The 22,500-nt window shown below is 43.6% G+C and overlaps 3 protein-coding genes and 1 long non-coding RNA gene across 5 annotated transcripts in view; 1 reads left to right on the top strand and 3 right to left on the bottom strand.

Annotated features, from left to right (window-relative positions):
- The window catches only part of LOC132460924 (pterin-4-alpha-carbinolamine dehydratase 2-like), an 11,243-nt gene extending 320 nt beyond the window's left edge, over nucleotides 1-10,923 (bottom strand). The window contains exons 1-4 of the mRNA XM_060055906.1: nucleotides 10,763-10,923; nucleotides 9,965-10,096; nucleotides 2,283-2,363; nucleotides 1-136 (exon numbers count right to left, since the gene is read on the bottom strand). The exon at nucleotides 1-136 is cut by the window's left edge and continues 320 nt beyond it. Of these exons, the coding sequence (XP_059911889.1) occupies nucleotides 41-136; nucleotides 2,283-2,363; nucleotides 9,965-10,096; nucleotides 10,763-10,849 (396 nt within the window). The 5' untranslated portion in view covers nucleotides 10,850-10,923 and the 3' untranslated portion in view covers nucleotides 1-40. The remainder of the gene's footprint in view (nucleotides 137-2,282; nucleotides 2,364-9,964; nucleotides 10,097-10,762) is intronic.
- Nucleotides 10,924-11,088: 165 nt separating this feature from the next.
- Nucleotides 11,089-14,603, bottom strand: txndc15 (thioredoxin domain containing 15). 2 transcript variants are annotated; one of them, XM_060055814.1, is made up of 6 exons: nucleotides 14,468-14,603; nucleotides 13,694-14,013; nucleotides 13,294-13,440; nucleotides 12,814-12,977; nucleotides 12,260-12,390; nucleotides 11,089-11,504 (listed from the first exon to the last, which is right to left on the bottom strand). In XM_060055814.1, the coding sequence occupies exons 1-6, from the start codon at nucleotides 14,592-14,594 to the stop codon at nucleotides 11,308-11,310; spliced, it is 1,086 nt and encodes a 361-aa protein (XP_059911797.1). In that variant the 5' UTR covers nucleotides 14,595-14,603; the 3' UTR covers nucleotides 11,089-11,307. The 2 variants fall into 2 exon arrangements, with proteins under 2 accessions (XP_059911797.1, XP_059911798.1); XM_060055815.1 differs by having other exon boundaries at nucleotides 13,700-14,013.
- On the top strand, nucleotides 11,501-14,122 carry LOC132460952 (uncharacterized). The gene is made up of 2 exons (XR_009526489.1): nucleotides 11,501-11,856; nucleotides 12,784-14,122. It is a non-coding gene; the product is annotated as an uncharacterized LOC132460952 (long non-coding RNA).
- An 865-nt stretch (nucleotides 14,604-15,468) lies between the features above and the next one.
- Nucleotides 15,469-22,493, bottom strand: c7h5orf24 (chromosome 7 C5orf24 homolog). The gene is made up of 3 exons (XM_060055887.1): nucleotides 22,122-22,493; nucleotides 20,401-21,478; nucleotides 15,469-19,099 (listed from the first exon to the last, which is right to left on the bottom strand). Exon 3 carries the CDS (start codon nucleotides 19,094-19,096, stop codon nucleotides 18,455-18,457), a length of 642 nt encoding a protein of 213 aa, XP_059911870.1. The 5' UTR covers nucleotides 19,097-19,099; nucleotides 20,401-21,478; nucleotides 22,122-22,493; the 3' UTR covers nucleotides 15,469-18,454.
- Nucleotides 22,494-22,500: the final 7 nt, after the last annotated feature.

Below are 22,500 nucleotides of genomic sequence, written 5' to 3'. Positions count from 1 at the left end.
CTAACAATAAGATAATCATGTAATACAAATAGCAACTTTATTAGCAATTTATACTGGTTTTGTCAATAAACTTGGCCATTTTGATATCGCGTTGAGAAAGCCCTCCGCAGTCATGGGTTGTCAGCGTGATCTGGACCTGCGGGAGAACGTTGAGACCCAACGTTGGAAGCAAATGATAATCAGAGGAGCTTGTACTTCTTTTTGTAGCTATACATCAAAGCTACTGCTTATCCACAATTTATATCTGCAACTTGAATTTTGCATCTTTTATCACCAACCCATTGAACTTGAATCATTCATTAGCCTTTGAATCATTCACTGATCGCAATACTGTAGTTGTTTTCGTAATATTTCTAGAAGTTATATCGCTCCCGCAGCGTCACATTGTATTGAAAACCCAATCTCCCGTTTGGTTCTGAAATCTCCATTTAAATGGTCTGTTTATTGTTGCCGTCTGCTGTCGTCGGTTCAGTTTGACCTTTTAAAGAGCTCTAGGCTGCTGCTGATTAGGAGACATACAGCTAAACGTCCCTGGGAATCACAAACCAGACTATCTTTAATCATATGTACATGTATCACATATACGTAGAAGCTGTACCTAATATGCATTCCGTTCGAGGCAAGTACAGCAGAGTTAGAATACAAAGTAGCAAAGAAGAACAACACAGAACAGAAAGAACGAACCAAGCCCCACAGGAGAGGAGCTCTTCAGCTCATTTAGAGACCGTTGGGGTGTCAGAGAGAGCAGGAGAGAGCAAGAGAGAGAGCCAGAGAGAGAGCCAGAGAGAGAGGGCCAGAGAGAGAGCCAGAGAGAGAGCCAGAGAGAGAGGGCCAGAGAGAGAGCCAGAGAGAGGGCCAGAGAGAGAGGGCCAGAGAGAGAGCCAGAGAGAGGGCCAGAGAGAGAGAGCCAGAGAGAGGGCCAGAGAGAGGGCCAGAGAGAGGGCCAGAGAGAGGGCCAGAGAGAGAGAGCCAGAGAGAGGGCCAGAGAGAGGGCCAGAGAGAGGGCCAGAGAGAGGGCCAGAGAGAGGGCCAGAGAGAGGGCCAGAGAGAGAGCCAGAGAGAGTGAGCCAGAGAGAGAGCCAACCCTCCTCATTCAGTGTGTTAATGAAGGATTAGGCAGAGCATTCTTCCAGCAGCAGAAGCCCTACCGCACCCCTCGGCAGCCCAGAGGCGACCGCCTTGTGGATGTCGGCTGGGTTTCCGACAGCAGTTCTCAGATCTGCCAACGTTTCACTGCTGAGGTGGGAACTGTGTTCCAGTCTGAGTTGGATCCATGTCCGTGCCATGCGTGCTAACATGTGGGTTGTGTGTGAATGTATGTGTAGGCGTGTGTGGGTGTGGGTGTCCGGGGGGGGGGCATATTTTGCAGAGCTTTTCACAAGCAATATGATGGGATTACTTGTTTAAGCTACTGCTCTTCAGCAGTTGCTACGTTTTGGTCGGTCCGCCAGCTGTAAGCCTCCTTCTCTCTCCGTATTTCACACGGATGATCTTTCTGTCCTCACTGTCTCTGTGTGTGTTGTGTGTCTGTATGTTGTGTGTCTGTTCTCAGTGTCTGTGTATCAGTGTCTGTCCTCAGTGTGTCTGTGTATCTGTGTGTCTGTCCTCTTTGTCTCTGTGTGTCTGTCCTCAGTGTGTCTGTGTGTCTGTCTTTCTTCTCTGTGTGTCTGTGTGTCTGTGTCTGTGTGGTGGTTTTTAGACTTTAGAGTCTGCCTCTGTAACTATACTAACTAGAATATAATCCGTATAGAGCATCTTTCGTTTTCAATGTCTAATTATAATACATATTGTTATTTAATCTCTACAATTACATACAATAAATTATATGTATGATATATAATATAGGCTAACATTTCATGTTCCATTTCTGAATACACATTCATAAATATAACATAGAACTGCAAGAGATAAGCTTATGGACCAGCCTACATCCTTACCTTATTATAAACATTAAACGAGCCTACATCCTTACCTTATTATAGAATTAAACCAGCCTACATCCTTACCTTATTCTAGAATTAAACCAGCCTACATCCCTACCTTATTATATAGTTAAACCAGCCTACATCCCTACCTTATTATAGACGTTAAACCAGCCTACATCCCTATCTTATTATAGACGTTAAACCAGCCTACATCCCTACCTTATTATAGACGTTAAACAAGCCTACATCCCTACCTTATTATAGAGTTAAACCAGCCTACATCCCTACCTTATTATAGACATTAAACCAGCCTACATCCCTACCTTATTATAGAGTTAAACCAGCCTACATTCTTACCTTATTATAGACGTTAAACCACTCAGGGTGATGGTTCATCTTCTCAGCTTGGAGGGCCACTCTCGTCATGAAACCAAACGCCTGTTAGAAAGAAGAATTAATTTGAATTAAATACGCACACAATAATGAAATTAATATAAAAAATATTGATATAACGAGCTAATAAGGAAGGCATCAAGGGTACATTTCGATATTAAAAGTTAAAAATAATGAAGCACATTTCTGACGGTTCCATTAATGTACAAATCAACCATATGGAGTGAGATTTATTACGCGCATTATTGTAGTCATCTAAAGCGGAGGCTTCAACTCCCTCGTCATGCGCACGGGGGGGGGGGGGACTGCAGCTAGCGAGTAGGTCGAGTAATTCCAGGGCAATTTCCCACTGCAATCTCAATTAAGCCTCTGAATACATCCTCTCTTCCTAATTAAATCAATTGAACCGCCATTGTTTACAGGCTGTCACTGCCCATGCGCTCAACCCGTTCCTGGAACTTTCTCCAACAGAATTAAGTCTGCAGGAGGAAATTGCGTGGCGTCCTTTAAGCGTGTTGTTACATGGTTGTAACCAATTTTCTGGGGACCTCCCGTTTGGTCGGAAACCCTCGCGTGTAACACGATCGTGGGCTCCGATCAAATTGGTTATCAAGGAAACGAGCACCTGATCAATTTAAGTAATTGTCATATTCCTGCAACTTGACCTCCACTGGCACCAATTTGAGGGCCGCGGCAGCCTGCTTATTCTCAACTCCCATTGGCTCTAATGAGGGCTGCAATAAGCTGCTTGTCATGTCAGGTGTAGGCGTAGACTCTCGCTCTCTCTCTCTCTCGGTTTATTTGTGCAAGGTTTTTGAGCGCGTGCCAGATAATGGGTGCCGTTAATGACAGGTTTAGATTTTAGGGAGCGTACGTAACACTGTTCCTCAACTAGAGGTGCTGATCATTTGTCTCATTATTGACAGTTTAAACCATCATGTTTTACAGAATAGCGTAGGCCATTAATGTAGAATAAATTCAGAATGTACTCCGTCACTTTCAAGAGAATAATATTTTTCTCATCCCCGAATACCCTTTGTGATTCTCTATTGGTTTCTTTACCTTTACCTTTATAAAATGTCATGAGGAATATTACTATTTTATATTCCATTGGAAGAATAAATGGATTCCTAATGCCAAAATATGCAGTTGTGTTTGACTGTTGAGTTCATTACTGCCTTGGCCTACACTATTCATTACTGCCTTGGCCTACACTATTAGTCCGCTATTAGTCCAATCTTGCGGAAAGAAAAAACACGAAGCGTCACATTCACCTTCCGTTTATAGAAGCTCTCCCCGAGCCGTCCGGGCCGGCCGGGAGATGTTTAAACGGAGCGACGCACGGAGTGTAAACTGGACGGGAATGGAATGTGAAACACAAGACACACGGTTCAGCCTACACAGAGGCACGCACACACACACACACACACACACACACACACACACACACACACACACACACACACACACACACACACACACACACACACACACACACACTCTAACAAAATGTATATTAAATATATATAAATACAGAAAACCAATAAGGAACTAATCAAAGAATTTATAGCAAAAACAAATGTTTTCGTTATTTAGATGGTTCCATAAATTAACCGCTCGACAAACTAAGTTTTAGCGACGTTCCGCGCGCAGACGTTCCGCGCGGAGACGTTCCGCGCGCACCACGCTCATAAAGACACGCCGACCCAAACACCATTTCCCCACCCAAAAGGCGGAGGTCTATGCATGTGTAACCAAGCATTGGTTTCTGATTTGAAAGCCTTTTAAACCCCTGTTTCCGGGAGTGGACCCGGTCAAAGTCCTGCCTGGATGAGGGTGTCAACTGCAGGTCAGCTGCCCTCCACTTGGGACATCGGAGGAAATAAAGCAGCCTGAAGTCAGCAGGGGTCAAGGACTCTTATCAAGCCTCTTTGTTTACACGGCTGTATTGTGAGGCTCACACCTCCCAGGCCACAGGTCAGACAAGCCTGCTTTATTCACCAAGTCAGCCAGCCTCCTCAGGTAAACAGCCAGCCAGCCTCTTCAAGTATACAGCCAGCAAACCAACAATCCTCCTCAGATATACAGTCAGCCATCCACCCTCCTCAGTTATAAACTCAAGATTCTCAAAAAGTCAGTCAACCCCTCAGTCAGCCAGGAAACCGACTTGTCTGCTAAATGTCCAGCCAGCGAAAGAGCAAGTCAGCTCGACACCCAATCAGCACAACAGCCTGTCAAATCAATGCCAAACCGGAAAAAGAGACAAATAGTCAAATAAATGCAGAGCCAACCAGACAACCAGACAACCAGTCCGTCAGCTACCCTCGGCCGGCCCGCTTTATGCCATGTCAGCCTTACCATCCTGCCTGACTGGCCCGAGCTGCTTTAGCTGTCAAAGTGGGTTAATTTGACTTGACGTTTCACAGAGCCCCATCTCAAATAATCACAAACACCCGCCTGGAGACCACTGATACACCCCCCCCGCCCCACACACGCTGCTTTCACAGGGGCCATTTTCTGCTATTATGGAATGATTGTCATATAACTTTGGACGGGACTATTTAGACGTCTCTCTCTCTGCTTGTGGCGCAGGGCTGGAGCCCAGGCCTTGGTCTGAAATACATGTGTGTGTTATTTACAGATCGCCTTTCCACCGCCGCGCAGGCCGGGGGCTTACAGACGCCTACTCCGCCTTGCCAGAGCTAAGTGCATGCAGATTGTGTCTACTCGGACTAGCCTCTGGCACGCACGCACACACGCACGCACGCACGCACGCACGCACGCACGCACGCACGCACGCCATACGCATGCACGCCATACACGCGCACACATTCACACCAACCGCCCACACGTACCCAAGCACACCATGACACGCACGCACAGGTACGCATAAACGCACGCACACCATACGCACGCACGCACGCACACCAACCGCACACGCACACATGCACGTGCAACTGAATTCCTTCACAGATACAATAATAAATTGCGCTAGCATGCGCACGCACAGACACACCAAAGAAACACACAGCATCAGTCAGAAGATGCACCTGCATCCGTGCACTCGCACACACTCCCCCCACCGGGCGCCCGCCGCAGCTCTGCGCTCCACGCCACCGCAGCGCGCTCGCCAGCGAGTTATCCTGCGAGAGCCGTCATCCCGGGCAAAGCGGTTGGCTGCTGTCTGCACTGAAAGGCAAGACGGCCCGAATCCCACTGTGGTGGCAATCAGGAGGGTGATGGAGATGGTGATGATGATGGTGATGATGATGGTGATGATGATGGCGTCCACACCTCTTACATTTCATATCGCTCGTGCTGCCAAGGCGGCACTCCAGATGTCTTCAGCTGGCTGATGATTCCCCCCCCCCCCACACACAGACACACACTCACCCCCAAAACACCCCTCCACCCCCGACAAGCCACAACCCCTCTACCCGCCACAGAGCAAGCCAACATGTAACTGGAGGCCCGAGATCACATGTCTGGGTCTCACCGAGGGGGGCTGCTGCTCACTTATTCCATGGAGCCGACGGAGGGTGTCACAATTGCGTGTTTGCAATGCATGCATGCCTTCTCCGCTCGCTGGCTCACATCTTCCCCGCCCCCCCCCCCCCCCCCCCCGTTTACATTTCCAACTTGGATCCGAGGTGAAAAACAACCCCAAACGGTTCACTTTGATGCTCAGTCCCCGACTCGTGTCGGTGACGGAGACCACCCGGGGTGTGTTGTTCTCGGCCTCGACTGATTGGGGACGCGGGGGCTTTGGCTGCCGCACGGGTCCTTTATGAGTGCAATGAATTCATTCATTAGCTGGTTCTGTGATAACGGGGGTCAAAGAACCCTGAAGGTTTGGCTCAGACGGAGGTGCAGGGAGGACCTTGCAGTCTAACAGGCACCTCGTGGACGATGACGATGAGGACATGCCACCGCCACCAGCAAACCACCGCAGGGGGAGACACCAGGGGCTTAACAAGACACTGGGGGAGTTAAAAAAGGAGAGGCTTTGACATCTCCCAGATTGTGTGAGCAGCCGTCCTGGCTGGCTAGCCCTCGGCGGCGGCGGCCCGGGACCACGTCATTGGTGGGACGACCGGGGGTTCTCAGGGAACGGCCCAGTCAGAGGACAGCGAGGAACCAAACACCGCTGATCCGATTAACTGCGCACTCTGCCGATGGGATAAGGTGTGTATTTGTCTGTGTGCGTGGCTGTGTGTGTGTGTGTGTGCGAGCGTGTGTACATGAACATGCATGCATGCATGGAAGTCCTTGGCATGCAAGTGTCTGGATGTCTTTTGAGCTCCGACAAGCACAGTAGTAGCGTGTAATTCTGTAAGTGCCGACAGTGTGTGTGTGTGTGTGTGTGTGTGTGTGTGTGTGTGTGTGTGTGTGTGTGTGTGTGTGTGTGTGTGTGTGTGTGTGTGTGTGTGTGTGCGCGCAAGTCCTAGTGTCTGTGTGCAGATGTGTGTATTGGTGTGCCTGTGTGCATATGGGGAAACAAAGATGGCCTTTAAGAGGTTAGTTTATCCAGGGGCTCAGTTTTTACTTGTAAAACAACGTGTCTAACAAAAGCAGGGCACAGCGTATAACGAGAGAGAACGAGCAGGGCTTGAGAGCCAGGCTGTGTCTGCTGAACGAGGAAGGAGAGCCATGACAACATGGGAGGGGTGTCAGCCTAGACCAATGGACCGTAGGTACACCAGGGAAGGTGGGTTATATGTCAACAGAGCAGTTATAAAGCTTGTCCCCCTGGGGAAAAGGGCGGGTATTACATCATTGACCATTATTTGGTGACATAAGTAAAGAACTCAAATATAAAGATAGTTTTAGTAATGCATCCAATAATACGCAGACAACCAAACTGACGTCACGTGCCATTTGATGAGGAAAAACCTTTTTAAAGATTGTTTTAATTAAATCAGTGTTTATTATGTTTATTTTATTTATTTTTTATTTCTGGTTCCAATCCAGTTCAAGACATGATGTCCGACACATGCAACACCATTTCTAACAACACACACTTCTATTTGTACTCTCTCATCTTAAACACGAGGGTAGGAGTTAGCAATGAGCTGTAGGCCATTATCTTCATTAGCATTATTTTGCACAATTCCGACTATGGACGTTTATTGAACGTGACAACGTCATTCATCTGCATCCCGGCCATGCAGACAGCTGTATTATGTTGATGCACAGCATTCACCCAGATATAGGCCGTAGTGTACGTTCAGAAGAGGGGCAACGTCTGAATGATCAAACGTGGCCCCTATTTAAGTAGATCAGTAAGGACAGGTGACTGGAAGACAAAGGCATCTGACATGGTCCATGACAGTTACATGTGGAGTCCCACTCAATAAACGGTTATATAACCTTTCCCAAGAGGCTACCCTCTGACCAGATCTGGCCGAGTGACTGTTATTTGTATGTTTGATTTGAACTTGACTTCTGGTTAATATCTTGCGCCTGAGCCTCTTATGAAGACAACTGGGTAACCCGTGGTTGAAAACTTTATTTAAATGTTACGTTAAGCAGCGTTGAACCGTGGGGGAGGATGGCTTGACACTCAGGAGTCCATTTTGATATATATTTGCCGGGGGGGTAACATTGGAAGTCTTAATGGTGGTGGGGGGGGGGGGGGGGGGAGTCATTGAGTCATCGAGCTCAGCAAGCGTTGCAAAAGCTGTGGTGGTGCAGCGAGCAGCTATACCTCTGAGCAGCACACACCATCTTTAGTCTTGACGCTTCGTGCCACACGAGAATTTGTGCTCCTCTCTGCGAAACGTGAAGCAGATGGTTGGCATCCTAATAACCGAGACATTAAGGTTTGTGCGTAAACAACATAAAAAAAAAAAATTCTCCCCTATTACTGTTTCTATGACACCAACACCGAGACATAGGGAGGTGAAACCAAATAAAATAGAAATCAAAGCATTAGAACCAGAGGAAATAGACTGTACAGCAGGCTCGTTTGCACATGTGATTGCCGGAATTCTGATGGACCAAAGGGGCTCCGGAGAAGGGATTGAACCCTTCAAACCCGATTTAGTATCCGCGTTGTTGAGGAGGAACCATGGCGCTCCCGGACGGCTCAGACAGGGACACAGTGTGTGCCCGTACTGCCACAGATCAATTACTGTGTTGGATGTTACAACATTACAACATCACAACACTTTCCACTTGCAGTGCTCAAAGAATTGAAGTAAACTAAAAAAATGTGTATGAAACTATCATGTTCTCCTTCTGGCCCACTGGCATCTTTAACTGGGGGGCCCTTGTGTAGCTGTGCCATAGAATGTAAAAAAACATTTTTTTATATATATATATAAATAATATTCCACTGAGGCCTTTGGCCATCCATGAGTGCAGTTCTTCCACCCCCTGCAGGTCACAATTGAGAATGCACCCCTAAACATAACCCAAATTAGTCCAATTAGGGAATTAAGATTAAATCTCTCCAAAGCCAATCGCTGATAAGTACTAAAACCAGCAGGCCACTGCTAATGTTTTCCCTCTAGTAAGGGCATTTAAATCCAAATATGAAAGGAATGGATTAACAATTTGCTAAACAGCTTAAAAACAAATGTGTGTGCACACAAAAAAAATCTAATATAGAGAGACAGCCAGAAAGACAGACACACAGACAGACAGACATGAGCAGTAAGAAGGAACACTGCAATGTGAGCCCCACATTGGGCCACAAGAACAAAAAAAAAACGGGATTGACAAGTACACAGCGACGGAGAGAGAGAGAAACAAAGAGAAGCAGGGGACAGGGTAAAGGAGAGTGGCAAATACACATAAAAAACCCGACCCTAATGACGAGGTGGTTAGTGGTTTCTGTCAACCAGATGAAACATTTTAACCAATTTCATTGTTTGCAAAAGAAATCATTTTGATCGAAACCCCAATTGCTGCCAACTGGGGGCCTGGCATTCCTCAGCCTAATAGGGCCTGACACGGTGGGTAAGAGGAGAGGGGCTGGAGCCGGGGGACCACATGGAGCCCGTCGCAGCGCCGCCCACCTCTTCAAACAGAGGGAAAGTGTAAAAACAGAGTTTGTTGGGGTCTAAAACAACTAGAGGGGCCGCTAAGCAGCCTTGGGAAGGTGCAGTCTACGCAGACCCCTGAGCACGCTGCTTACTAGTTCCATGTGAATGGGTTGCTTCGTTTCACAGAAACCAGACTCTCTCCGCTTTGAAGCTCAAGAGAGATCTCCAGAACAAACTTCAATTACTTTAGTAATAGCTACAAACGGGAATAAATTAATACATACGTACATACTATGACATACGTTACCAAGGGAATGTTGCCTGTGTTAGGCTTGTTGCTCTTAAATTTTCAAATTAAAGTACGAGCAATTTGATTTCCTTGACTGCCTTTTATAAAAGCAAGTACGTTTGCAGATAAAATAAATTAAACCAGACTAAAATAAAAATAATCTAAAGGAATTTTAGCAGCTTGTAAAAACATACTGGTGCACGTGTATTTTGTTTATGTGAACAGTGGTGGATGCAGTATCAGATTCTAAAGGATAGAACACACACACACACACACACACACACACACACACACACACACACACACACACACACACACACACACACACACACACACACACACACACACACACACACACACACACACACCTGGTTGAAGCTCTTGAATCGGAGCTCTTTGTAGATGGCGTCCCGGGTCTCCACCTCCGCCCAGCCGGTTGCCCTCAGCTCCATCACCGACTGCTCTCGGTCTGCTGGCGTGAGCCAGTGGGACTCCGAGGCCTGGCGACATAGTACGAGAATGCATGAAAAAATTTAATTATTATGAACAACTGTCTTACACTGGTTATAACATGGTGTTGACACAACAGGCAGTAGTAATTATAATAACCATAACATATTACGACACTATTGACTCACATTGTTTTATCTTGGAACAGTTCGGTCTAAATTGTATGTGTGAACTACACATTTGACTACAATGATAATAATAGAAGATGCTTTTTTTATTTAGACTTCAATCTATTATTTATTTCTTCACCGTATATTCACGTTGTTATTGTAGGAGGTTGAAGCAGGCATGCTACATTCCACTCAGTCTATATGTTGTGCGTGTGTGTGTTAAATGTGTGTTCTTAATATAATACATCCAGGGTGCGTGCAGCAGAATGCCATAACATTCTACCAGATGTCCGCAGGGGGGCAGTGTCTCACTAACAAGATGTTGTCTAAGTCGTTCTGGTTCATGGTTCAATTTAACATACGGTAGATACAGTAATGCGCTGGTAACGTCTTCACTTTACCAAAGGTAAATCATAATCGTTCATAACCGTCGAGCTATGGGCCGAGGTTTACGCAATGAAATATGGACATGTGTTGTAGTATGCGCCACTGCAACAGATAAGAGTTGGACGCTACCAACGCACGGTAACCCGAGTTCTCTCTCACCATGTTAGAATGTCTTGATATCGTTGGTAGGAGGCTCCCCAGCCTAGAAACCCTCCAGGACACACTCTTAATGCCAAAGGTAAACATGAGCCCTTCAAACGCTGTGGTGGTCAACAGTTCTGGTTCTAGCGTATGCTTGAGATCATAGGCGTTCAGGATATTGCCTGATTAAAATACGCTTTGGAAAGTAGGGTCTCTTTTAATTCATTTAGGAAAATCAATAACATCTCCAATACCTGTTAAAGATGTGATATTATATATTTTTCATATCCAAATAACTGAGATTAAGAATCAAATATTGCCTACTGCAAATTTGACAACCAATGTTCAGGAGGACACATCTTTATTTCAACAAATGTACATTCATTTACAATCACAGCAAAACAGTTTTTATAAAATTTCATAGATGGCACGTCATCTCTTCACACAATTTGTAATTTAGTGTCGCCATCACCCCCCCCCCCCTTAAATGCAACCCAGCCATCTTTAACTGTAAAATAACTTAGCATCATTATATTTTTTACTACAGATCTAATTGATCTAAATCAGTCCTGGTGCTCGTGCTCCTGTCCTGGTATGAGCCACCGGATGCTGTCTGTCCGCAGGATGGCATAGAACGTAAAACCTGTGATGAACAGGACTGAAAACACAAGCAGCCAATCGATGCTCTTCACCGGCACCCCGGGCAGGGGCCCCAATTGGTCGGAGTCCGTCACTTCTCTGTCAGGGCCCGCCTCGAATCCTGGATGGAGAGAATTCAAGGGGACATCATTTTGCATTGCTTGGATCAAGCATTTACTTTAGACTCATGTGGGGGATATTAAGAAAGAGTGAGTTTTAGTGCCAATATCTGAGATAGGCCTGGGCGGTATAACTGTATACCAGGTTACTTAGAAATACCGTAGGTACTATTCAATACCGTCCAAATTACAGACGCTCCTCTTTCTATTTTTCATCTGACATCTTATTGATGCACCTTTTTATTATGTTGATATAGATCTGTCTCTGTTTCGTAGCAGGATAAAGCATTTGCATTGTGTTTGAGACTGAAAAAGGTTTGTTCGCCAATGAAGAGTGTCTGTCCTGCCTAGGCGGTACGTTTTACAATAATGACCGCCTGTCCCGAAAGTCCAGATATTAAAACTGAAAGTGACATTTATAGCAGCATAATCACACATCTCAATAGCTTTATGTAGTTTGAAATAATATAATGTTGAAGTTAGAAATAAACTGAGTATGTATTTATACAATCCATAAGTATTTATAACCAGCAAAACTTGACTTAATTTTAGACAAACAGCATTGTAGGCTAGACAACATAATAATAAGTTACATTCCTAACTCAGCTTTTAAGTATTATAATAATTTTACAAAAATACGGTCACATACCATATACCTCTGTGAAATGATAGGAAGCTATGAAGGCAAGAAAACATAAATACCGACCACGCCCAATCTGAGATTAAATCAAAGTGTATATTTGTTCATGGTGCACACCTGTCTGGTTTGCTATGAAGAAGGTGAGTGCCTCCAGGGTGCGGTCGGTGTGGTTGAAGCGGGCCATGGGTTTCACCCCCTGGAAGAGCAGTATGTTGGGCACTGCCACCGTCCCAAACCGGGTGGACAGACTGGACAAATGGATCAAATCAGTCATACCACAGACACAGGCTTTAGAGGTCATGTTGTTCTAACAATTAATAAAAAGCTACTTTGTGGGCAGAATAATACCAATGTAACCTCAGGAACAAAGGACCCCAAAAGGTGTGTAGGCTGTAAACATAATACCAACAACAAAGTTCTACATAGCCTTACATGCCGAATAACATAACATTCGATGTACCCAAGACATGCGTAATTACATAAACAGCTATGAAGCCTGACATGCTATGTACTCTGGCATGCTAAATTAGCTAACTTGTAGGCATGAAGAAAAACACATGAAAAAGTACTTGCTTTTAGGTATTATGCTACCAACCGGGCAACCAACTCGTATGTTTCCTTCTGAATGTGTCTGTCAACAGGACGTAGTTCTACTACAAGCAATCATGTACCTGCTATGCTGAGAGGCATCCAGTGCTAGGAAATGCATGCTGGGAAAAACCCTTGGCAGGGCGTTGAAGTGAGGGGCAAGGCTGGCGGAGAACTGGCACCAGGTGGTGAAGAAGAGCACCACGGAGCACTCGGTCCCGTTGGCGTTCAGGAACTCCATCAGGTCCTGCAGCACATCACCAGCAAGCAGGGTTTGACCAGCGCAGACATGACTGCATGATATTACCGGTGCCAACAGGGCTTACATGGTAACAGTGGCAGGAAGGGGTTTGCATCGCAATAGGTCGTCCAAAGTTGAGAAATCTATGCACTCATTGTTCTGATTAAAGACTCCATTATGGCATTCATATTTCAAATTGAATAGATGAATAGATCATTATCTGATAAAAACGTTAATAGATGTAGTATTTATGTGTGAAACTACCCTTTGAGTACCCATAGTGCATCAACAAGTCCATTCCTCACAGGAAGACAGGAATTACCTGTGAGGCATTCAGGACCTGCACAGTAAAGTCCTCCATCCCGGTGATATTCCTCCTATCACAGTTGACCTTGTGCGTCTTCGTGGTCTCCGTTGTGTTCTGCTCCTCCGTCACCATGGCGTCCACGTGCACCATATCCAGAGTAACCTTGGAACAGGGAAGAGAGGGCACCGAATGTGAGACCACCCTATACATATCGTTTGGAAATCAAACAACGGAAAATAAAAAGTAGGTAGTGAATACATTTTCAAACCAATATCGATTTAGGGTTATGCCCAGGGAGATGAAAGTTTGCATATGATAATGTAGGCAGAAGCCACATTTAATGGCTGTTGGTACCCCGAATCCCCAAATCCTTAAATCTTTATAGACTATTAATATGTAAAGAGGCTTTGTTTACAGTCACCTGCTCTGTTTCCGGGCTGTTCTTCAAAAGTACTCCATCAGGAGCCTGAGAGGGTGCAGCACACTCTGCATCATCCTCAGCACAAGGTGGCAAGAAGCCACTCTGGAAGTCTTTCACATTTTTGGGATACAGGGACTCTATGTCCGATGGATCGATGGGGGTTTCAGTCCCCATAAGGGCATCTGCAATTTCAGCAGTTTTGAACTGCCGTTTCGGGTGAGACTCAAAGTTGTCCGTCTCAACGAATTTAGGGCTGTTCTCCAGGTCGGAGAGGGCATCCTCACTCCATTTTGTCTCTGAAGACTCACTGCTCTCTGTGAACGTGGTCAAACAATAGCAATGCATATCAACTATACTAGAAACGTTAGTCATTGATAAAAACCTCCTTAAATATCCAAGCATACATCTGGTAGAAAATGAAAACAGCTAGTTTGCCATGATATTACCATCGTTTCTACATTTAGCTTGAATTTAACTCAAATGTGTTAAAGCTTTGGTGCAAACATCCCATTGAATATTGTTAAGTTAATATGTACAGAACTTAAAAACAGACGAGGTCAATTCTGTCAGAATACCAAAATAACCCATTTATGTTGATTAATAGGGATCGGTGTGCTTCAGATAACACTACATCTATAGGACCCTCAGCCTGATTAGATATCCTGCACACAACACTTTCCACATTGTGCTTAACATGCTCATTAACTATATTACAATAATGATAATACAGTTAACGTTATGCTAGCAATGCTACGGTCCAAAACTTACCCTGTGCGACCACTGATGAACTGACACTAAAATACAAATTAATGCTTAAGAAAACCAACCAAATATAATTAATACCTATTATCACCGTCATATTGAATTTATATACTGAAGGTATAAAATACGACATATATTCAAACTAGGAAACCATTCTCTCATAATTTTCAAAACTGTGTAGCGTATCGGATACAGTAGCATGGCGGACCACACAAACATTATATCCGGTGTTCCGACTCCTGACTTCCGTTCTTCCATGGTTCCGTTCTGGTATATCTGTGTTTATGTCGGACCACCTATTAATAGGCAAAGGATTCAAATCAAACCAAAAGTGTATTTCTCTTTCTTCATATATATATAAATATATATATAGATAGATATAGAAATTAGATATAGACATATATATATATATATATATATATATATATATATATATATATATATATATATATATATATATATATATATATATATATATAGAGAGAGAGAGAGAGAGAGAGAGAGAGAGAGAGAGAGAGAGAGAGAGAGAGAGAGAGAGAGAGAGAGAGAGAGGGGGGAGAGAGAGAGAGAGAGAGAGAGAGAGAGATGTAGATATATTCTTGTATTTTTGTATTTTTTTTTGTATCGTATTTTTCATACTGCAGCAAAGTCATTGCAATATGCAATATATGTTTGCCTTTATAAATGAAGCTGCCAGACATATTTCATTGCATAAACAACTAGCAGCACATCAATACATGAATACACATATAAATATATTTGATTAAACATGGGATTAAATATTTATTTGTGGCCACGTTTATTTATTTATGGTGACATTTACCAAGTAAATAATTAATATGATTAATTATTTACCTTATGAGGGCTGAATCATTTCCCATACAAATGACGTTATAAATGTATATTAACTTAAAATAGTTTGATCTATACTGCCTTTCTCGATGGACAAATAATTTAAATAATGTAAATGGCTAAGAGTTGGATTTAAAAGTTAAAGTCAATACCAGTTAGTCTTAATTCAGAATTTATTACACAACCTTTAGACATTTCACAACAACCATGCAAGAAATAAAGAAATGCAAAAAAACGTGGGAATATACAAAGAATTAAATGTGAGCGTGTTACACAATATATTAATCACAGGGCTTCGCTTCTCCGGATAATACTCAATAGTGTGAGGTAACATCTTAATCAAAATCACTTTAAAACCTGCTGTTTTAAAGTGTAGAACTTGCTGAAGGGTGAGTGAATCAATGAAACATTTCATAATTTAAACAATAATTACCCTTGATTGTGTTGGATTAAAATTGTAAAGGCATATCAAAAAACGTTGCCATTAACTGCAGTCCCTCTTTGATATCACACCTTGAAAAACTTCCAAATATATGGGCTTTCTATTAAACTTAGTTACTCACAGAATATGTGTGAGGTGTATGGTCATTCAACATAAGAGATCAACAAAAGTTGGACGCAACAAAATATATTCACAAAAGCACTTATGTCTTGTAACCAAATTTGGAGATCCTGTGAAACAAGTCAACCCACTGAGGAATAACACTAGACGTGTCAGGGTTCTCCAGAAGTATGACGGGGAGATGGAATCCCATGATTCACAATGTCATGAACAAGGAAGATGCTGGGAATTGGAAGTTTTGGAACGGATTTAAGCCTTATAATCCACTATCGTTTGAGTTATAGGCCTACTTTATCATTGAAAAAAGTCAAAGGGAAAAAAGGATATATATGTATATGCTGTACAGCGCTGACACCATATAAAACCAAACCAGTGTCCCGCCAAGGTCAGTGACATGTAATGTGAACAGGAGCAACTTCCATCAGTGTAAATAACTTAAAGCTACATATTGGTTACATAAAAGAAAGAGATGTTATTGTGTCCGTAAGTAAAAACGTTTGAATATAAAATTGTGATTTGATTGTGGAAGCATACATTGCTCCTAGGTATGGATTTATAATGCATTAACAACACTATTTAAACAAGCTATTTATTCATGGTACAACGAAGCGTCTTCATTCGCAGTATGGCATACACAAGTTCCTTGGTCAGATTCGCTTTCGTTCAACAGAGGCCGGAAAACCCTTTTCATCGTGTGGGGGGGGGAGTGCGAAGGAGGTTGGGAGGAGATCAGATCCTGGCTGATAGCTCCTGGGTTTGATAGCCAGCTGTTCCCAGACTACTTTTGCAAACATCCTTGGAAAAGATGAAACCTCCCACACATGCTCCTTAATGACCTGCGTTTGTATTCGCCACATGGGTATCCCCCGAATCACACGATTATAATACAGTAGATGAGTAGTAGTTATCAAAACACTCTAGCAGAGAATTTATAGAAGCTTGTAGAAAAGATACAAATCTTTGGTAGAGGTGGATGACAATGGTGTTTTGGGTCGTAATCGGTTAAAAGCATGTCTACAGATTTCAACCTAAGCAGTTGACAGCTTTGTATACACACACACACACGCACACACAAATTAACACACACACGCAAGCGCGCGCACACACACACACACACACACGCAACAAAATAATAATCTAAGTACAACGATATAAAATAATTATGTCACCACATAGAGCCAACCATACACATATTTGCTTCCACTTTAACAACTTTAAATCTCTTATCTGTTCTCCTTAAATGAGCGTTTGAAAAAGGGTTGAGCCATAACTTAGTGAAAACATGTTTCAAACCTGACAATGACGTTTGCCAGAAAATGCTTCAGGGTAGATAATTAATATACAGCAATTTCCAACCTTAGAATAGATAGGGTGGCAGAATGTGAGACATGCCTTCATAATACTCTATGAAATATTATACAAAAATTTAAAACAAAAAACATCAGAATTATAATATTGCAATTGTCTAGAAACAAAAGTAAAAAGAAACAATTAAATATTTACAAATGATGGGGATGGAGTTTCGTGTTTAGGGCTTCTCTTAAAGCAGAATGCTGCCACTTGTCTCCTCAATGATTCATGAAAATGTTTGGCATAGTCCTTTTCTCCAACAAAAGTGTTGGGAAGAAGGGGTTAAATACCTGGTTAAGTATATCAAGTCTTAATACTGTTGGACAATACTCTAAATACATGCCAATAGCTCCTTGTCCTCAACCCCTAGCCAAACAGCATTTCATGATGAAGTCATGCTTGTTAGATTCACACTTTTTTCGATTTTTGTATAAATTAATGTGATGCAAAACTGCATACGGAACAATAAATATAGTGGGACCATTGTTGAAAAGTTAGGTAATTGAAAATAGAACCCCTATAGAATGTGGAAGTCTATTTATATTCAGGTTCAGGTAATGAATGAGTGTTGCTGTATTCAGACCTACAGAAACAACCGCTAGAATTAGAAGGCCGTGTGGAAACAACATTAACAACGACAACATGGAAAATACTTGCTTAAACTGGACTGGTTGCTGAGTAGCAGCATGCTCAGCAGAGCCAGCCACTGACAGATGGTGTCACACAGCAGTTGATGTCATATCAACCGACCAAATTAAGTTTTAATGGCTGCACGATCAGATATTCAAATATTTCCAAGGTGAATTTAAAACCAATCGTCTTTTGACGCTGATAGATTCAACGGTGAAATGAGATCCTGATGGTCACATGACCAGAGCACACACACATATAACGACACAAATACAGTTATAAAAAAACACAACAGCAACGGCACACTTCCTTTTCTCAGACTGGCACAAATGTACAATCATGGTCCGTTTCTGACAGCAGAACTATAGCATGCATCTCTCAAAGTAGAGCCGATGAGAAGGGCTCACTGACGGGACTGCCCCCCCGAGGAGGTGAGGGGCCGGGGGAGAAGGGCTCTCTGACGGGACAAAGCCCAGGGTGGGGTGAGGGGCCGGGGGAGAAGGGCTCTCTGACGGGACAAAGCCCAGGGTGGGGTGAGGGGCCGGGGGAGAAGACCGCTCTGACGGGACAACACCCAGGTGGGGTGAGGGCCAGGGGGGTTAATCATTAGCTACCTTGTCCTTGCAGGAGGGTTCACACAGGCTGTCCTTATGGGGCAGCGGGTAGGGGAAGGCCGCGCCGCTGCACGTGCCGTAGGCTAGTTTGTTGAGGCGCGACAGGCTCTTGATGCTGCCGGGGGGGCGCCCGGGGCTCACCTTGTACCCCGCTGCCTTGGTGGTGCCCAGCGGCCGGCCTGGGCTGGTCTTGAAGCCCGCCGCCCGCGTGGTCCCCAGGGGCCGCCCCGTGCTGGTCCGGTACCCCGCCAGCTTGGTGGTCCCGGCGGGCCGCCCGCGCCGGCCCGACTTCCCCCCGGGGGGCTTCTTCTTCTTCAGGTCCTGCGGCTGCGGCTCGGCGCCGGCCTTGCCCATGCCCATGCCCGAGCCCTGCGGGGGTCCCGGCGAGCGGGGGTCTCCCAGGGCGTCCAGCCTGTGGCAGGCGAGGGGTTTGTGTGAGCTCTGGGGGGCCAGCGGCGGCATGGGCCCCAGGCCCATCTGCAGCGAGGGCGGGTGCGGGGAGGGGTAGAACTTGTTGGACTGGGAGGCGCAGAGCTCAAAGTGGGAGGCGGGGTGGTGGGAGTCCTCCGCCAGGCAGGACGGCCGGCCGCTCATGCAGAAGTCACTGGTGGTCACCTGCCGCATCATCGTCTGGAGGAGGAGAGGAGCCGTCAGCTACTGCACACGGACATGGAGGACCTGGGCATGTGGTGCAGCGTAACCCCAGCCTCCAATCAGGTGGGATTTGAGGGGCTCAAGCAAGCCCCAAAGTCCCACATTGTGTGTGTGTGTGTGTGTGTGTGTGTGTGTGTGTGTGTGTGTGTGTGTGTGTGTGTGTGTGTGTGTGTGTGTTTGTGTGTGTGTCTGTGTGTGTCTCTGTGTCTGTGTGTGCGATTGTGTGTGTGGTTCTATGTGTGTGTGTGTTTGTGTGTAATGTCTCTGTAATGCCTCTGTTATTTCTGCTATACATAATGTACGGTAACATAATAGTAAAGTCAATCCTAACTCAAATCAGGGTAAAGATAGGCTTTGTTAGTGGGGGGCAGCCAGATGTATTATTGGCTTTTGTTTATTAGGCAAGCTGCAAATTTGAATGATATAATTAAATGTGTGTACCAGTACACAATGTGTGTACAGTTTGAGCACTACTAGACAGGCCGTGTGAGACTGGGCTGATTACATTGGAGAAACATAAAATCATTAGAAGTGGTAAGCCCATAAACGTCCTGCTATCTTACAACCAAGATCTACACAGTCTTCTGGCCCAAACTCTTCAGACAGCATTAAGGGGGCAGAAGCTGCAAGTCAAATACCACCCTGATGGCAAAGTTACCGTTAACTACAACTAGACCTATTTCATCTGTAACAGTTATAGGAACCAGCAGCACCTGCTCCTGCACAATAATAAACCAAGCAGGTTTAATGCAATTATTGAAACAACTCCTTTTAATAATCTATGGTTTTAAGAATACGTAATAATTAAGCATGGTGGTCTTTGATTAAGTGACTAGGCAACGACTAATGTACAACGAAAATACTCCCAAATAACAATATCCTGTTGAAGCACAGAGCAACACTGGGTACCGATAAGGTTACACATAAAAACAGATAAAACACAGCATGTACAAAATCCAGGGGGACAGCCCAGTCTGCATCTTGTCTGTCACTCAGACAGGACCAAACAGTGCAGTGGACTTATGGCAGACAGTAACGTTTTAAATATCAGAACGGCTATAATGAACTGCGTCTCTAATAAATAACAATATATGAATATCCCGATTTATTTGGGCTCTGGTTAGTGCCTTCTTGGGATCATCGGACATCTTCTGACACTTCAACACTAAGGGTTCCGAGGACATAAAAACTACATTAAACTATGAATTAGTTACTCAAAGGAAGATGGGATAATGAAACGCACACCACTAGTCCACTTATATTCGCACTTACTGTACCTCGATTGTTTGTGGATCACGGGAAGCAGAGGGTTAAAAACAAAAAGGACAGATCTTTCATCCTTCAAAGCATGACTCCATTCATTTCTCACAAAGGATCCCGATTCACCTTCCCGGATTGAATTATTACAATATCGGTTTGCTGTATACTGAAATGAAAGGCGTATTTATGTGGGATTTCCATGCAGCGGAGATCTGGATAAGGAACGCAGCCATTTCCCATTAAAAATTAATAAGATGGGAAGACCTTCTGAGCATGCGCAGATGAACAGATGCGATTTAACACTTTCCTCCAAAACCACTTTCACATCGGAGCCGTAATAATTTGTTCATATCAAAATGAACAAATATCAGATATTTGACAACGAGTCAAAGTGATTATTGTTCCTCAATGCCGAAACCAATCGAGCTTTAACAATTGATTTGGTGTGTTCCCACCCTGCCCTTTAAACATTAATACCTATTCCCGTCATACAAAAAGGAAATCTTATAAATAATTTATTTTAGAAAACCAGAATGAATCATATTTTCAGGATTTCTTTGTTATTCAACAGAGAGAGGCTTGGTTGAACTAGGAATAGATTATTATTTTTTTTTAAATCACTTTTATTTTTGGGGAAAGTAAAAACATTGGATTTTCACCATACATTGACAATGTTGCATGACCAGTAAAATGTAGCCTACGGAAGACAGCCAAACTTCTATTATACAGGAAATTAAAAAAAATATCTTACATTCAGCAAAGAATTGCAGACAATTACATTGACCTGAACTTATTGCAATTTGAGAAATTGCAAAGTAAAATGTTAAATTTAATCAATATCTGGTTGGATAAAACATCACTGAACACAAAAGTTAAACAGCCTCAAGACAAGAAAAAAGCAAACGGGACAATTTTAACAATATACTGCAATTGAAGGGATCATTATAAAAATGTGTAAAATGTGCCGAAACAAATGCAACATCGAATTGAAGTGAAGTGGTGGAAGATGAAGCCGCGTTGCTGAACTCCCGGGGGATACGTTGTTCTTTACAACACCTTGTATCTCCCTTTGCTCGTCGGCTGGTAAGAATTTTGCTGTAATGAAGAAATGAAAATAGACAAAAGCAACATTAGCAGAAGGCTTGTACTGTTGATCTCTTCCTTTAGAATAAAAAATAACGTTTTAAGTAGACAGAGTACGTGTGTACATAAAGCAATGGCTCTAAGAACACTGATTGTTGCTTCTTCGGCAAAACAACCCCCTTCTTTACACACCTTTATAGTGGTTAAGAATAGAATAGTTAATATAAACGGCGAGAAATTGTGGTTTTAAATCAGTCCACTCTTAAGATTTTTAATTAATTTTTTACAACCATACAAATCGGTTGATTCGATTATAAAACAATAATTAATAGACTTAGGTTACCTTTTGGGCAAAATGCATTTGTTTTAAAGATCAAGAAGCTTTGCTATAATTTCTTTAACTAAATAAATATAACATGCAAAAAAGGGGTTGTGCACTCAAATGTTTGCTTCATTTTTAATATCATTCATAATTCAGCCCCTCCCTCCGTCTGGAACTGTGTTATGTCAATCACTCGGGAGAACTGCAGTATTCCACAATGCAAAACCTCTCTCTATCATCTTTCACATTTAGAGCCATAAAATAGAATAGCGCAGTAGTTGACTTTCCCATTTGTAATATTATTATTATTATTGTGTAATTAATAGCACTTACTAGTCTGATGAGCTCTTCCTTGATCAACCTGGTGATTTCTGCCTTGGCTTTCGTCACAGCCAGTTCATTTGCACCTTGAGACAAACACAAAATGACGATTACACAGACTGACCACCTGGTCCATATCTAAAACACACCTCATTGGGAGTTTACAAATTATTAAAAATCAAAACCTGTTATTTAAACTACCCTTCCCCCCCCCCCAAAAATAACACCTTCATTCTGCAGTTTAATTTAATTGTATTATTGTTTGTCATAACACAATACGATTATTACATTTTTTAAGCAAAACCTTGCCTACGTCACCACCTCCAAACGTACAAGACTTCCACTAGTAAGGTGTTCCCCTCCATACGAGACCACCCATGCACTGACGGTA

The sequence above is a fragment of the Gadus macrocephalus genome, chromosome 7, assembly GCF_031168955.1.
Source record: "Gadus macrocephalus chromosome 7, ASM3116895v1".
NCBI lineage: Eukaryota > Metazoa > Chordata > Actinopteri > Gadiformes > Gadidae > Gadus > Gadus macrocephalus.
The sequence above is the reverse complement of the archived record's forward strand: the minus strand, read 5'-3'. Positions and strand labels throughout refer to the sequence as shown.

Bases quoted from the DNA above. Each gene is read 5' to 3' on its own strand.
- txndc15 (XM_060055814.1), bottom strand. From the start codon at position 14,594: ATGTCGTATTTTATACCTTCAGTATATAAATTCAATATGACGGTGATA. The intron at 12,978-13,293 runs GTAATTCCTGTC...GATGTGCTGCAG, and splicing joins AGGTCCTGAATGCCTCACAG to GACCTGATGGAGTTCCTGAA. The intron at 11,505-12,259 runs GTGTGCACCATG...CTCTCCATCCAG, and splicing joins CTTCATAGCAAACCAGACAG to GATTCGAGGCGGGCCCTGAC.
- c7h5orf24 (XM_060055887.1), bottom strand. From the start codon at position 19,096: ATGATGCGGCAGGTGACCACCAGTGACTTCTGCATGAGCGGCCGGCCG.